This window comes from Oncorhynchus nerka, linkage group LG3, assembly GCF_034236695.1.
Source record: "Oncorhynchus nerka isolate Pitt River linkage group LG3, Oner_Uvic_2.0, whole genome shotgun sequence".
Lineage (NCBI taxonomy): Eukaryota > Metazoa > Chordata > Actinopteri > Salmoniformes > Salmonidae > Oncorhynchus > Oncorhynchus nerka.
Window position 1 is genome coordinate 16,474,107 of NC_088398.1, and position 17,820 is coordinate 16,491,926.

The 17,820-nt window shown below is 41.7% G+C and overlaps 1 protein-coding gene across 9 annotated transcripts in view; it reads left to right on the forward strand.

Moving 5' to 3' along the window:
• LOC115102771 (protein cordon-bleu-like) overlaps positions 1-17,820 on the forward strand; it is a 68,618-nt gene that overhangs the window by 34,807 nt on the left and 15,991 nt on the right. For 7 of the 9 annotated variants that reach the window (XM_029623056.2, XM_029623063.2, XM_029623071.2 and 4 more), the window contains 3 exons: positions 577-665; positions 1,142-1,219; positions 5,706-5,879. In XM_029623056.2, coding sequence (XP_029478916.2) covers positions 577-665; positions 1,142-1,219; positions 5,706-5,879 — 341 coding nt within the window. The remainder of the gene's footprint in view (positions 1-576; positions 666-1,141; positions 1,220-5,705; positions 5,880-17,820) is intronic. The other 2 variants (XM_065008933.1, XM_065008937.1) reach the window with 1 other exon arrangement.

Sequence of the window (17,820 nt, forward strand, 5' to 3'; positions counted from 1 at the left end):
TAACAGTCACTTGTACAGTCACATTAACCCCTGCTTATTGTTCCCGTCCACAATGCCGTAGTGACATTACCTGTAGCTTAACAGTCACTTGTACAGTCACATTAACCCCGTTTTTGCCGTTCTTTTTCTCCTCGTAGGACAAGCTCGCTTGTTTTGTTTGTTTGTTTTACGTATCTTCAATCAAATTTAAGATACAGTCAATGTTGTTTCCCTTTCCTTCTGGTTCACAGTGTGTTATGACTGTTTGTTAGATTTATTTTCAGAGGTTGAAAAATAGGTGCACTGTCATATTGGAAAAGTTTAGTTGCAGTGCCATCTACTGTTGAAACTGATTGTAGAAAGAGGCTTGAGTGTGTGTTTATGGAGAATGCTTTTTGTTGTATGCATAGGTTAAACTTTTAATAACTGACATGGCTTGCGTAATGTGGTATTGTAGTATAGTTCTAGCTGTGGTTTATTTCATTCCATTGATTAATGAATGAACTGCATGAATGAAAGCCTATATTTTTAGCTCAGTGGGCCAACCCTTTCATTTCGGAGTGAACTGAAACCTATTGTCTGTCCATTCATTGTTAGAATACTTCCGTTCCAACACCTCAAGTGTCGGTGGGGCCGAGAAGAAAGGCCTTCTCGGATTCTTAAAGTTCAACCGAAGGAAATCAAAGGTAAGACGGCACAGTTGGCTTGTGTTCCAACAGAGTGACATTTAGCCCATTGGCTTGGCTAACTTAGCACCATAATACCATCTAGAGAATACTACAAGGCACCATGCATAGGCTACTCACTAAGAGTGTGTGTCTGCAGATCAAGTTGACTTTAAACTGCTGACTTAGCACTACTATATGTTGAAATGCAGGAAAAGGAAGCATATTTTTTCTGTTTTTGATTGGAATAATTTGGTACTTAAATCTTCTATTTAAATAGCTACTGTTATTCTTGAGCTCAACATGATTAAACATAACTCAACTAATTAAAAATAATTAGTCCTATAGATTTGACTGTCCCTGTGGAAAGGGGTTTTTAAACCTAGAGCTGTAGGAGTACTGCTATCATCTGTCAAATAACTGAAATAACTGCATGTCATGCATGTATTGTAGTTGCATTCTGATGTATTGCATGTTAGATGTACATTCCATTTCAGACTGAAGAACAGTCACCTACTATGGACATGGATGGTCTTGATAATAATATTACTCAAAATACTGAAAAACACTACAATGTAAGTACTACTAACCCTCCTCTCCTCCTGAAATGTCTGGGTGTGGTAATTGACATCTTGCATTATATTTTCTTTCAATACTCCAATCTCATTCAATAAGTGCAATCACATTCATTTTGCAGGAGGATAAATTATGCTTTTGAGTTCTATTCTCTTGTAGATGTTCCAACACCCACCACCTTGTAACAGATAGCATTTTATATCCCACAAAAATTCAAACACATGAGCTCAACTTTGGTTTTCTATTCAGTAGGGTTGCAAAATTCCCATAACATTCCCAAAAACCCCAGTTTTTCCAGAAATCCTGGTTCTACAATTCCAAGAATCAGTTGGGAATAAGCAGGAAATCCAGAACTCTCCAACTAGGATTTCTGGAAAACCTAGGAATTTTGGGAAAGCTACAATTCTTTTGCAACCCTACTTTTCAGCCTGTGCCTCCTCCTCTTGATATAGCTGATTTCATGAGAGCTGTTCTGCTTATGTACCACTAGAGGGCAGACTTGACAAGCGTCTTCTGATTCCCCTCAGTCAATTACAGTACCTTGACGAATTTAAAGTTTCTGCAGCAAGTCAACCTGAAATAAATTACAGACTTGAATTATTGCTTAATCTTTGATCAGCTTTACTCAGTGACACATATAATGTATTTAATAGTACATTTGTAATACAATAGTAGTTATAGCAGTAGGGACGGTTTCTTGGGAATAGTTTTGTGCATGTGTGCTAAAACATTATATTAGAGAAAACATTGAACAGGCTATCTGTATGGAAGGTAATTTAATCCGTTTTATACAATTACAGAGGAATCTATTACAGGCAGCCATCTGGGATACCCCTCAAATCAATATGGGTATTTTATTGGATTTCCCATAAGACCTTGGTGGATCTCTCCTGCTCATTTGAGTCGAGCCCCAGGGCGCGCACGCACACACACACCCTCTGTGTCCATAGTGATTATGTTACATCATCATACTGTACCTGGCTACATTTACTCTGATATCAGGATACCATTATTGGCCGAACAGATGGAAAGATTTGTTGAGGACTGTTCATAACACAGACTGAAGTAGAACAGAATTGCATCTATGATACAGTGTACAGTCCTGCATTGGACAAACTGATGTACCGATATGTTGAAGACTGTGTACATTGTGTATGATCTAAAGGATCTAAATGTTTTATTGTACAGAATGATACTATTTCAGATCACATTTTGTCCTTGGAGAGGACAATAAGGGCGTGTTGCTGCCTCTAAATCATCATAGATGTTCTATCTTTCTCTACTCCACTTAAAATGCATTTCCACCTTGGATATGCATGAGTGATAGGCATTGTGGTTAGCTCTCAGATTTCCTCCAGCATGGAATTAAAGATGTTCAGGTGAACTTTTCCCAAACTTTAATAACAAAGAAAGACCCACTAGCTTTTTTTGTCTCTGGTCTGTAAATTATTTAATGTTATATAACATATGCTACGCATTCATGGTAATTCCCTGCATGGAACATTCCGTTCCAACAGCTGAGTACAGCAACAGCACGGATCCCAATTCAAAGTTACCGTAGTCTCTCCCTAAATTTGGAACGTGTGTTTCATAATTGAACATGCAGTGGATGTACTGAGGGACTCTCAGAGAGCCGGAATATTAACAGTTTAGCCACACTCCTCCCTCAAATACACAGGCATTGAGCATGTTGCTCTACCAAGGAGAGGAGTTAACATGGAGATCCTACTACTACAAAGGGAGGCTTACTGGATATCCTGTCTAAAAACATTGACCCTACGTGGTCTGAATATTGACTTTGATCTCAGGCCCTTCTTATGAACAATTCTCTCTTTTATGAACAAGTCGTATAATTGTATATATTCTTTCTACAGCTTATCAGCGTACACCTAATATGTTCCCGCTGTTGATGATGATGCTTATTATGCATTAAGGTTGAATCAAAATATTACATGTAAAAAATACAAATGAAATCAGAAACAATTAAATATGTGAAATTGAATTAAACAATAATTTATGTTGATGCTAATATTGTGTGCAATATTCAATTATGTTTGCATATGATAACAATAGCCTAATATATTTAATATGCCATAAACTGTTTTTTAACAGTTTCGCTCAATTCATTCTAATTAACATATTCATTATGACACACCCCTCACTATTGTCATTGGTTGCACTGTTTGTCTACATAACCTGGTTCAAGTATTCATGACATTACACTGAAGAAGGCACAGTGATGCCGAAACGTTGGTGATTTACCCAATAAATTACTGGAAGTTTATATATGGAGTGTGAGTTATTTTTATAGTTTATTCGCCGTTAGTCAGCACCTCCACACAAAATAATTTTTCTGGGTGTGTGTCAGCTCATGTTTTTTATTGGTCTTTCATAATTGAACATGCCGTGGATGTACTGAGGGACTCTGTGAGCTGGAATATTAACAGTTTAGCCACTTTCATGTGAGAAGGTCTCCATGAACACATTAGCGCAGTGTGAAAAGTTCATCAGGGGAGGAGAGGGTTGGCCGCTGGCCAAGTATCCCTCCCTAGTCCCTGTTGAACGCTGTCTGATTTCTAAAAATGCATTTCGGGCCCTTTCTCTCTAATGGCCTGGGATCAACCAGCAGAAGATTGAGGCTTTGGATTTACTGGAATATTTGCATGTATATGTACAGGAGAATATATATAGGCAGCATCCAACAGAAGGGAATAGAGTAAAGCTGACTAATGCACTGTGTAAAGTATGCCATGGCATCTATCCTTGGGATGCAATTATGCCCATGTATGAATCATGTGGTTCTCTGTAGCTCCGTTGGTAGAGCATGGTGCTTGCTATGCCAGGAGAGTGGGTTTGATTCCTGGGACCAGCCATACGTAAAACGTATGCAAGCATGACTGTAAGTCTCTTTGGATAAAAGCATCTGCTAGATGTTATATTCTTTAGTCAGGAAGATCTAGTAGGTGGGAGAGGCACGTGTCTTAAGATAAGAGAAGATCAAAGTTAAACAGGATGTGAAGGTCATAAAGATGAACTTAGCTGGACTTAGTTGATCCAGGGTCTGTTCTTAGAGCGGGGCAGCAGTAAATCTACTGCAGGATTCTAAGACTCCAGCTAGGTTTTTATTACATACATATTTTTCTCTTTGCTCTACATTACTGTATAGTAGCTCGGTCTGCTTTTCCAAGCTTATGCAATATGCAAGCATTTGGCAACTCACATCTCCCTCAAAGCCACACTGCCTCTCCTTAGTAGACTAGAATAGATTGATTGCGCTTGCCTGGTGTAATGGAACCAATGAAATAGTCCCAAAAGTTCAAACACTGCCCGCCTGGCACTCCAGGCAGACTCAATCAAATTATGAAAAATATTTGAAAGAAAACAAATACTATTTATGCCCAGGTCTGAATACCTTTTGAGTGCTTTTCTCTCCCTCCTGCACATTTTCCATTCATTCTCCCCACTGTGAGAAGTGCTTGGTTGACTGATTACCTCTAATGACTAGAACTTAATGTTTTAGTCATTTAAACTTTTTTTCATGACTACTTTGATCCTCTGCCCAGGAATTGTCTGAAATGCTGTGTCATTTTGACCTAATACGCTTTCCTTTCTTTTCTTTAAACCACCCCACTATCGTTTATATATGTATATCTTTGTTCCTAGTTGTGCTACAGTACAAAGATACAGAAGCTTAGAACATTTCAGATAGCCTGTACCCAGATCTGTTTGTGCTGTCTTGCCAACTCCTTTTTATGATCACTTGGCACGACATTGACAGTAAGAGTTGGAAAGGCAGTGCTAACAGATCTGGGACCAGGTTAAGTTTCAGATGCTTAGGAAAGCCTTTGATCATTATTTGATCATCCCCCATTGCTCAGCAGCATCCCTCTCAGACAGACAGATGGTGTATTAGCGAGGCGAAGTAGCTACGGAATGGTAATAAAGCTGACTGCAGCTGTCACAACTGTCACAAAGCATCCTGATTCAGCAGGGATCTGAGAGCCTCTTGCAGACTAGACTGTTGTTTCTTGGAGACAGACCCAACCCTAAGTTTTGCTTTAGCTTAATGTACCACTGCAATAACAGGCCATGATGAAGCTCTGCAGATATTTTACATTCAGTCCTTGGCCCTTGTTAGTCGGAGTCCCAAATGGTACCCTATTCTCTATCTAGTATTATGTGTCCTTGTCAAAAGTAGTGCACAACATAGGGAATAGGGTGCCACTTGGGATCCAGCATTAGTGAATAAAGGGCATGACCCATGCTCACCCTTCAGGACTGGCCCTTGACATTTCCACTGTCTACCATATCAACCTGTGATTTTGGATTTCTGAGACCATTTAGAATTATCTGACCTTTAAATGCCACTCAGTTCATATGTAGCTCTGTTCCGTGTGTTTATAATTGTGTATGTGTGTGCATGCAGGTATATGTGTGTGTGTGTGTGTGTGTATTTTTATATTCTCTCTCTCCCTCCTCCTCCAGGGCCTGTCCACGGTGTCCATCGTGCCCTGTGTGGAGGCGCGGCCCAGCACCCTGGGCCAGTCCCAGTCCGTCATGAACATCTCCAGGATGTCCCCCAGGATAGAGCTTAAGAAGAGGAGGGCCCCCCCGGCCCCCACACCCTGCCAGGGCTGCTACACACTGGAGGCCTACCAGGTAAGAGGGCAACACACACACACTTCAGGTCATGGTGACCTGTGTTTATATCAATTATTGCAACATTGGCTAAACATTTCCTTTAATCTCCTTGTGTTATTTGTGGATCTAATAGCAATAGTGGTAGTGTTATTTCTCTTCTCGTGATGTTTTTTTCACCATGTTTTGTTGGCTCTAATGGGCTTCTCTCCTCCTGTTGGAGCGAATGGGGTTTGTCTGGAACTGTGTGTTGTGGTCATAGTGACCGTTACTAACAGGAACACACTGCTTAATCTGTGAAATGGATTACATTGTAAATGCCACCCTATTCCCTATATAGTGTACTACTTTTACCAGGGTCTATAGTGCTCTGGTTAAAAATAGTGCACTATGTAGCGAATAGGGTGCCATTTGGACACCGACTCCTGTTGAGAAGCATAAGGTGTCCACACAGTATTCTGTGTACTACTCACGCTGTTCTTCCAATCAGGATTTAATTTGGGTTTATGTTGTCGTGGCTCCCAGGTTTTTTTTCTCTCCGCTGTCTGTTATTATACCCTTTATAGCGACAATTGATATCCTTTCAGACAATTAAATTAAGAGCCACATCAGAAGCGTTCAGTATTCTTTCCCTGACGACAATAAACACAGCTGATTGATGTGCAGTTGTGTTGTTTTTATGCGGTCTTTTATGGTAGGGTAGCTAGATGTGTTTTCTTTTTACTAAATGTCTTGGTAAATCATGGTATTTAATGAACTTTAACATACTTTTTTAGGGTAGAGTGGTCTGCACGCAGGCAGCCAGGTTGCATGCAGGCAGCTCGAGATTATTTGATTGACAAGTAAAATGCCTGTTCAGTGGTGCATTGAAGCTATCTCGAAAGTTTTTGTGTCGGCATTTAAAAAGCCATAGCGTACCGTTACAGACAGACAAACATGCTGTAGCCGAGGCGCTTTCAAGGCGCCACATTCCATATGTCTGTAAAGGGTATTAGACACTGTTCAGAAACACCACACTGATGACGTCTTTATCAGTCCGTTCACCCAGAGATAAGCAACACTAGCTGTGCCGTGACTCGCTAGCACGGATGAGACAAAGCGTTGTGTTTGGAAGATGGCTGGCTGCATGTTGAGGCACATGGGCCCGATGTACCCTTTTGTGAGGGTTAGACAAGGACAGAGAGATCAGATGAGGACGGAGTGCCTGAGGGATGGGATGGCTGCTCCTAGGTCTCCTTTCCATGAGCCTGAGCTACTGGTAGGATGGCTAGTGTTGTAGTGATGACAATCTGTTCCCCTTGCGGTATGACTACACTCTATATAGCAAAAGGTGCTATGTAGAACCTAAAAGGGTTATTTGGCTGTACCCATAGGAGAACCTTCTGAAGAACCCTTTTTGGTTCCAGGTAAAATCCTTTTGGTTCCAAAAAGGTTTCTCCCAGTCAAATTCTCATGGAACCAAAAAGGGTTCTCCCTGAAAACAACCTTTTTTCTAAGAATGTTAAGCTCGGAATTACCAGAGACCCCAACGATACGATATTATCACGATGCTTAAGTGCCGATACAATATGTATTGCGACTCTAACGATTGTATATGTATTGCAATTCAATACTGTGATTTTAGATCAAATCATTGTTCCAAATATATTTCTCACCATATGTCTGCTGCAGAGGGACAAGAGAGAGACATGAGAAAACATGTTTTGATCAGTCATGGAAATAAAGGAGCTGAAAACAAATTGGCTTCCAATTTAAAAAATAAGATGGAGAACAAGGTATGAAGGAAAAATACTGGAGATTTGGTGCAGGTACATCCAACTAGCACAAAAATAATATTGCGATATTGTCAAAAACGATATATCGTCAAAAATAACATCCGATTGGTAACTGTATCAACCCCCCCTCCCATCACAAGTTATAACCCTCTATTGATCTCAGTACAGTATCAATTTACAATCAATAGCCAAGCTCAAGGCCTTATTCAATCAAATAGCCAACTGGGTTTATTTGGGGTCAAGACAACAACAAAAAATGTGTACATCCCAAATTGCACCCTATTCCCTTTATAGTGCACTTCAAAGGGAATATGGTGCAATTTGGTACTGTATACATCTAACATGTTGTGTTGAAGGAGTGTTTAAAGCCTTTATTAGGCAATTAGCTGACATTATGATTTGGACAGGAGTAGGCTAACATGTTGACGATACGGTACATGCACGTGTGCGACGTTGCACGCATGTTGATTTTGTCCACCCACATTAGACGCGATCAGGACACGCAGGTTGAAATATCAACAACTCTGAACCAACTATATTAATTTGGGGACAGGTTGAAAAGCATTAAACATCGATGTCAATTTAGCTAGCTTGCTGTTGCTAGCTAATTTGTCCTGGGATATAAACATTAGGTTGTCATTTTACCTGAAATGCACAAGGTCCTCTACTCTGACAATTAATCCACAGATAAAAGGGTAAAAGTGTGTTTCTAGTAATCTCTCCTCCTTCAGGCTTCCTCTTCTTTTTTGGACTTTATATGGCGGTTGGCAACCAACTTTAATGTGCATTACCACCACCAATTGCACTCGAGTGTGGACCTCAGTTCATTTTTCAATCACCCATGTTCAATCACCCACACATATGCTACTAAAAACCAATGAGGAGATGACACGTGGGTATATGCTCCTAAAAACCAATGAGATGGGAGAGGCGGGACTTGCAGCACAACACACGTCACAAATAGAACCAAGTTTTATTTTAGCGCCTGGCTACGCAGACGCCCATTGACACGCGTGAACATTGTGCCTGCAATGATTGCAGCGCTTGCACATGTGGCGCGAGCGATGTGGTCAGCATGTAAGAGGTCATGTTTAGAATGCCTTCTATGACATGGCCTAGCCTGTCATCCTGAGCTGTCCGCTTCAGGGTTTGGTAATAGGTTTTACACAGGCAGGCAGGCACACTTGTGTAAGCCTGTTTGGCATGCTGGAAAGGTAACATCAGACTCAGGCTTATGCAACAGTAGTCTCTAGTGACAGACAGACTGTTAACATAAACGCTGGTTTTGATTATGAGATTGCAGTAATAATGCAGCAGTGGATGAGGTGTGTTTTGGTGGCACAATATCAAATATGTATAAGTGGGGTGTCGTGTTTCCAGAGGCAGACAGGCATGAAATCAGCTTGACAGGCTCTTTATGCCAATGTTACTGTACATAGTCAGAGCACAGGTGAGGTTGAGGGTTCAACAAACGAGACAAAAGTTTGCTGTAAAAGAAATTGAATAATTTCAACAACTATCTCTTGGATGAGATGGCATTAAAAATCGAATCAAATGTATTTGTCACATACACATGGTTAGCAGATGTTAATGCGAGTGTAGCGAAATGCTTGTGCTTCTAGTTCCGACAATGCAGTAATAACCAACGAGTAATCTAACCTGATCTAACAATGCCAAAACTACTACCTTATACACACAAGTGTAAAGGGATAAAGAATATGTACATAAAGATATGAATGAGTGATGGTACAGAACAGCATAGGCAAGATGCAGTAGATGGTATCGAGTACAGTATATACATTTGAGATGAGTAATGTAGGGTATGTAAACAAAGTGGCATAGTTTAAAGTGGCTAGTGATACATGTATTACATAAAGATGCAGTAGATGATATAGCGTACAGTATATACATATACATATGAGATGAATAATGTAGGGTATGTAAACATTATATTAGGTAGCATTGTTTAAAGTGGCTAGTGATATATTTTACATCAATTCCCATCAATTCCCATTATTAAAGTTGCTGGAGTTGAGTCAGTGTGTTGGCAGCAGCCACTCAATGTTAGTGGTGGCTGTTTAACAGTCTGGCCTTGAGATAGAAGCTGTTTTTCAGTCTCTCAGTCCCTGCTCTGATGCACCTGTACTGACCTCGCCTTCTGGATGATAGCGGGGTGAATAGGCAGTGGCTCGGGTGGTTGTTGTCCTTGATGATCTTTATGGCCTTCCTGTGACATTGGGTGGTGTAGGTGTCTTGGAGGGCAGGTAGTTTGCCCCCCTCCCGGTGATGCGTTGTGCAGACCTCACTACCCTCTGGAGAGCCTTACGGTTGTGGGCGGAGCAGTTGCCGTACCAGGCGGTGATACAGCCCGACAGGATGCTCTCGATTGTGCATCTGTAGAAGTTTGTGAGTGCTTTTGGTGACAAGCCGAATTTCTTCAGCCTCCTGTGGTTGAAGAGTCGCTGCTGCGCCTTCTTCACGATGCTGTCTGTGTGGATGGACCAATTCAGTTTGTCTGTGATGTGTACGCCGAGGAACTTAAAACTTACTACCCTCTCCACTACTGTCCCATCGATGTGGATAGGGAGGTGCTCCCTCTGCTGTTTCCTGAAGTCCACAATCATCTCCTTTGTTTTGTTGACGTTGAGTGTGAGGTTAATTTCCTGACACCACACTCCGAGGGCCCTCACCTCCTCCCTGTAGGCCGTCTCGTCGTTGTTGGTAATCAAGCCTACCACTGTTGTGTCGTCCGCAAACTTGATGATTGAGTTGGAGGCGTGCATGGCCACGCAGTCGTGGGTGAACAGGGAGTACAGGAGAGGGCTCAGAACGCACCCTTGTGGGGCCCCAGTGTTGAAGATCAGCGGGGTGGAGATGTTGTTACCTACCCTCACCACCTGGGGGCGGCCCGTCAGGAAGTCCAGTACCCAGTTGCACAGGGCGGGGTCAAGACCCAGGGTTTCGAGCTTGATGACAAGTTTGGAGGGTACTATGGTGTTAAATGCCGAGCTGTAGTCGATGAACAGCATTCTCACATAGGTATTCCTCTTGTCACGGTGGGTTAGGGCAGTGTGCAGTGTGGTTGAGATTGCATCGTCTGTGGATCTATTTGGGCGGTAAGCAAATCAAATCAAATCAAATCAAATGTATTTATATAGCCCTTCGTACATCAGCTGATATCTCAAAGTGCTGTACAGAAACCCAGCCTAAAACCCCAAACAGCAAACAATGCAGGTGTAAAAGCATTTTAGCAAAAGCAAATTGGAGTGGGTCTAGGGTGTCAGGTAGGGTGGAGGTGATATGGTCCTTGACTAGTCTCTCAAAGCACTTCATGATGACTGAAGTGAGTGCTACGGGGCGGTAGTCGTTTAGCTCAGTTACCTTAGCTTTCTTGGGAACAGGAAGAATGGTGGCCCTCTTGAAGCATGTGGGAACAGCAGACTGGGATAAGGATTGATTGAATATGTCCGTAAACACACCAGCCAGCTGGTCTGCGCATGCTCTGAGGGCGCGGCTGGGGATGCCGTCTGGGCCTGCAGCCTTGCGAGGGTTAACACGTTTAAATGTTTTACTCACGTCGGCTGCAGTGAAGGAGAGTCCGCATGTTTTGGTTGCGGGCCGTGTCAGTGGCACTGTATTGTCCTCAAAGCGGGCAAAAACAAAACTCAGAAGACCACTGAAAGGGAAGGGGGTTAGGTTAGAATAGTGATTGGTCTAAGAGACTTTGAGCCTACTGTAGGAACACAGTGTTGTACATGATCATTATAGTCAGTACACGCTCAACACATTTCTAATAGACATATATGGTTCCCTTTTTGGGGGCTTCAATCTGCTCACTCCAGGGTAGGGTTGCAAAATTCCAGTAACTTTCCAAAATAGCCAGGTTTTCAGAAATCCTAGTTGGAGAATTCCAGATTCCTTGCTCCTTTTTTTTCACCTGATGCTGGGAATCTTCCAACCAGGATTTCTGGGAAACCTGGGAATCTTGGGAAATCAACAGAATTTTCCAATCCTACTGTAAGGAGTGTTATTCTTCTATGAATCTCGGTAGTTGACCTGAACTGTTCTCAAGTATTTAAATCAACGGTACAAATGTCATGGAGCCTACTGAATATACTCTGTTTTTCTCTGCAGCATGGCTCTTAGTGATGTTGATATATCGACTCCTCGCTTTGCTTTCAGGGTGGACCTGCCAAGCAGCCCCTGAGCAGTACAGTCTGAGGCAGCATCCCTATTTGTCCTGGTCAAAAGTAGTGCACTATATAAGGAATATGGTACCATTTGGGACGTAACCTCAGACTCCATCCCATCAGGGGGATAGCTGGCAGCACAGGCTAAGTGTGATTGATTGAGATGGCTAGCATTACCTGCATAAACCATTCCTTAGGGAGATGTCATAATTTGAACCAAGAGGGGTTTAGTCTTTCATAGCAATCCGTCATTGGCTTTTTGTACTGCAGCGATTTTAATCCACTTTAATGTAGCCTACCGTTTTAATCTGTTTTAGCAAGATACAAGTTGTCTGTTTACAATTTTGCAAGGTTTGGATATTTCTACATTGGGCTGATGGTACCATTCTCAGTAATAGTTGTGGTCCTTTTATTTATTTTTATTGAATTTGTGGGGAATCCTCCATGAAGGTTTTAACCAATAGTGTTTTAAAATGTTCCACATTCTGTAAGGTCACACTTTTTGAAGGTCACACATGATTCCTTTAAGAGGAAGCTTGTGATCTGAGTCATATGTTTGCAATCCCTCAGTTAGGCCTACATGATTGCTACACAAGTAAACCATGTGGCTGCAGAACACTTTGAGTTAGTGAGAATGGTTGGTGTGGAAGCCTTAAATTACTCAACGCCTCTCTGAATTGGACTATTCAAGGGGCCTACCTTGGTTTTTCCGCCCATCTGCTGACAACCTCTATTTCCTTTGTAAATTATATTCTATCACTTAAGGCCATGCAGTTTATTTTAGGTTGTGTTGTTTCACTTCATGCAAACTTGCTAGTGTATGTATTAGGCAACACTGGGGATGTTTAAGTGGGACAGGCTCTGCTGTGGAACAGTGTGATTTTAAAATAAGTGGCAAACAGAAGCATGGGCAGCTCTAATAGTTTTGAGTGCAGATTTAGAGTGTGTCCCATATGGCACCCCATTCCCTATATAGTACACTACTTTTGACCAGAGCCCTGTGTTTCCCAACCTTGGTTCTCGAGTACCCCCAACAGTACACACTTTTTATTGTAACCCTGGACAAGCACACCGGATTCAACTTGTCAAATAATCATCAAGACCTCAATGAGTTGAATGAAGTGCGTTTGTCCAGGGCTACAATGAAAAAGTGTTCTGTTGGGGGTACTTGAGAACCAGGGTTGGGAAACACTGATATAGGGGATAGGGTTCCATTTGGGAGTCTCTCTGTCATGCTTCTTTCCTCTTTCCTAAGGAAGAAAACGTTGTGTTCTCAGGAACAAAGGAAGAGGCCCCTAATGCCAAAACAAACAGCCCACTGGAACTGTGTAGTCTACCATCTCTCTCTCTGTGTGTGTGTGTGTGTGTCAATCTAATGAAGTAGTGGTGGCGTCTTCTCACAGAAATGTTGTGGGGAATGTTGTTTTTTCACCATGTTATGTTGGCTCTAATGAGCTTCTCTCCTCCTGTTGGAGATAATGGGGCATGTTTGGAGCTGTGTTTTGTGTTTCTGTTCACATTTAAATCATTATTATTTCCAAATCTCAGTCTCACAGTTAAGTTTTTGAAATAATTGTTTTGTACCTAAAAAAAAGACAAAAAACCTATCGTTGTTGTGGTTTTATGTTGGAATGTAATCTTAACTTTAGCAGACAAAGTCATATCCAGCACTGATAAAGATATAATGGAATATTTTCACTACAGTTGGCAGAGTAGTCCACACTTTGTCTACAGTGGTACATTGGCTCTCTATTGATATACTTCTACTTTCAAATGTGTGTATGTGTGTGCATGTACTTGTGTGCACGTACTTACAGATGTGTGTGTAAGCAAGCGTGCCCGTTTTTCTGTGTGTGTGTGTGTGGTCTGACCATAAAGAGCCTCTAAATTCACTGTGCCAGCTCTGGAGTGGTGTGCTGTGTTGAGTAATTCAAAAGCTGGAGCTTTGGCAGCCAGGGGACTGAGCCTGCATCCCCCTATTCACGTAATAGTGCACTACTTTTGACCAGGGCCCATAGAGCTTTAGTCTAACGTAGTGCACTATGGATTCCATTTGGGACATAGACCAAGTCAACCATTAAGGAGTGAGCTAGCATTCCTGCAGGATTAGGGGGTAGAAAAGCTATAGAAATATTTGACTGAATGACAGCATTGAATGGCAGCACATCAGTGTATAGTCAATGTGATTTGATACAGTCTGTGATATAGAGTTAGTAGAGCTGGGAGATGGGTTGTGCAAGTGGTAGGTAGGCAAGTCTGACTGGGTGAGAGAGTGCACAGCAGTTTGGGCATGGCTCATGGAAAATCACCTCGGGCTCGAAATTGCGATGAAAGTAGCAACAAGCCATAAATGATTTGTCAAAACTTTTTTTGATTTATTCCTTGAACGTGGTTGAAGTAAGTCAGAATGTCCTTTTTTATTTTTATATTCTAAGAAAAGGCATGTGGTGTTTCTCTGGGATTGAGTCATTGTGGTTGGAACGCTGTGTTACTTACTGCCCACCACCTTGCACTTCTTTACAGAGGTAGAGTTGCATAAACTCCCTGAACTGTGTATGCACCTCCACCAACTCCACCATCACACCACCGTTCATACTTGTCGGTCTCTGGCATACCATAGCATGTGGGGCAAAGTTGAAGCTGTAATGGAGGACTGACTGGGATATGAAGATGGATGTGCGTGTGTGTGTGTGTACGTATGTGTGCATGACCATGTGGGTGCACGTGTGTGACTGATTGGCTGCTCTTCAGAGTGAAAGACAATACAGTGCAGCTGAACGAAGCGACGGCGTCCTCTCACAGGCTGTAATCAGGCCATTCTCTATGAATGCTCCATACTACAGTTGTACTGGAGTGTAAACATACCAAGGGAATTGATTGTGTTGCTCAGCTATGGATTACTGTTTAAAGTGGCTGAGTGGTGTGCTTTGGGATTTAGAGGAGCCAATTTAAGTCTGGGGAACATGTACATAAGATTGGCCAAATGGAGACCAAAGCTTCCCTTGCTTAGTATATTTAATAACCCTGCATGGCAATGGTTTAGCTCCCGTCTAAATCTGATATATATGTTGGAAGCATAACGCCTGCAATATAAACCATTTGCACACACACTTTAGAGAGTGGTGAATATTTCTCATTGGACCATACGTTTACTGGATAGTTTTGAGACAGTGAGTTGTGTCAGGTCAACTTTGTGGATCTAATGGAGCATGTAAGATGAGGAAGCATGGGGAGTTACAGTCTGTCAGTGGTAGAGTGAATAGTAATACCAGGGTAATGGCTGTCTGTCTCTGCCATGAAGATAGAGGGCTCTGGATGACTACTTTACAATGGAGGTAGCATGGGCAGCCCCAGGGCTGTCACAGAGGATGCCATTTGGAAGGATAGAATGTGTGCTGTCTTTCCATATCTATGGTCTCTGTACTGGAGGCATGGGTCATTGAGTTCATAAACAGCTCACCAGTTGACATGCAGACAGATGACAGTAGTAGTAGTACAGATAGTTTGTAGCAGGGGGAACATTTGTCGAAGATATAAGGAGGTGTTGACCCATTTTAATTAGGTCTGGGAATTGCCAGGGACCTCATGATACGTTAATATCACGATACGTAGGTGCCGATACAATATGTATTGCAATTCTCACTGTGGTTGCAGAATTTATCACAACATCATGATTCTATAGTATTGCAATTTGATATTGCGAATTGATGTTCACTATGTCTGCTGCAGAGAGACAAGAGAGCATGAGAAAATGTTTTTATCAGGCATGGAAATAAAAGTGCTGAAAACATGTTGACTCACTATTTAGAAAGAAGATGGAGAACAAGCTATAGGATGAAAAATACCGGCGTTTTGGCGCAGGTACAGCCGTCTAGCGCATGCTAACGCTACCTAGCAAAAAAAAAATATATATATATATATATATATATATACACACTACCGTTCGAAAGTTTGTGTTCACTTAGAAATGTCCTTGTTTTTGAAAGAAAAGGACATTTTTGGTCCATTTAAAATAACATATTGATCAGAAATACAGTGTAGACATTGTTCATGTTGTAAATGACTATTGTAGCTGGAAACGTCTGATTTTTTTATGGAATATCTACATAGGCGTACAGAGGCCCACAATCAGCAACCATCACTCCTGTGTTCCAATTGCACGTCGTGTTAGCTAATCCAGGTTTATCAATTTAAAAGGCTATTTGATCATTAAAAAACCCTTTTGCAATTATGTTAGCACAGCTGAAAACTTTTGTCCTGATTAAAGAAGCAATAAAACAGACCTTCTTTAGACTAGGTGAGTATCTGGAGCATCAACATTTGTGGGTTCAATTACAGGCTCAAAATGGCCAGAAACAAAGAACTGTATTCTGAAACTTGTCAGTATATTCTTGTTTTGAGAAATTAAGGCTATTCTATGCGAGAAATTGCCAAGAAACTGAAGATCTCATACAACGCTGTGTACTACTCCCGTCACAGAACAGTGCAAACTGGCTCTAACCAGAAAGAAAGAAAGAGGAGAGGAGAGGGAGGTCCCGGTGCACAACTGAGCAAGAGGAAAAGTACATTAGAGTGTCTAGTTTGAGAAACAGACGCCTCACAAGTCCTTAACTGGCAGCTTCATTAAATAGTATCCTCAAAACACCCGTCTCAACATCAACAGTGAAGAGGCGACTCCGGGATGCTGGCCTTCTAGGCAGATTGGTGTGGTTGGCTTCCGGGTTAAGTGGGGCATTGTGTCCAGAAGCAATGTGGCTTGGTTGGGTTATGTTTCAGAGGATGCACGGCTCTTGACCTTCGCCTCTCCCGAGTCCATACGGGAGTTGCAGCGATGAGACAAGACTGTAACTACCAATTGGATACCACGAAATTGGTGAGAAAACGGGCAAAAAAATGTAGTTAATGTGTTGTATTTGAATTGTCCCAAACATAACATTTTGTATTCAGGGCAGAAAGTTAATCACTATTTTAGAATTGAAGTTTTAATGTTGCTTTGCCTCATTTTCACTTTATTGCCTTGTTGAAATCAGAATGCGTGTTATGAAATATTTGTATTCTGTGATGGCTTCCTTCTTTTCAACCTGTAAACTAGAATAGTATTGTGGAGTAACTACAATGTTGTTTATCCATCCTCAGGTTTCTCCTATCACAACTATTTCGAGATGAGGCTAATGCGCCCAAACTCACGCAACACCTTTTTTGATCAATGTAAAGCTTTAGGTCACGCACAACATTACGGTCAAATAAGATTCACGGGCAACAAAGAAAACACCAGGTAATAAAAACCCTATGGGTCATGTTCAATTCTGATCTAAGTTTCGGATCACACATTAAGAATGTGACCAAAATAGCTTTTTACCACCTGAGGAACATTGCTAAAGGTGCGACCGTTTCTATCTCAGGCTGATACAGAGAGACTCATCCATACTTTTGTTACAAGCAGCTTGACTACTGTAATGCTCTCCTGTCTGGTCTGGCTAAGAAAGTCACTGGTCAACTGCAAAACATACAGAATGCTGCAACATGGGTACTGCCCAAGACCAGACGGAGAGCCCACATTACACCCGTTTTAAAATCTCTGCCTCTGAGCTTTAGAATTCATTTTAATATTCTTCTATTGGTTTTTAAATCAATCCATGATTGTGCACCTCGGTACATGTCAGACATGCTTTTGACTTATCTACCCAGTAGGTCCCTCAGGTCCTCTGGCACTGGCCTTTTAACTATCCCAAAGCCTAGGACCAAGAGGCATGGAGCGGTAGCCTTTAGTTACTATGCCACCAGCCTCTGGAATAGCCTGATAGAGAACATGAAGTGGGCTGAAACTGTGGACATATTTAAAAGAGATCTTAAAACACACATTAAACACACCTTTTCCTTAGGATGCTTTTTTTAGTGTTTCAGTTTTTATTGTTCTTTAGTTTCTATCCACTTATGTTTGTTGTGTAGTAAATATTTGTTTTTATTTTCATTGTTTTTTCATAGTTTTTTCCTGTG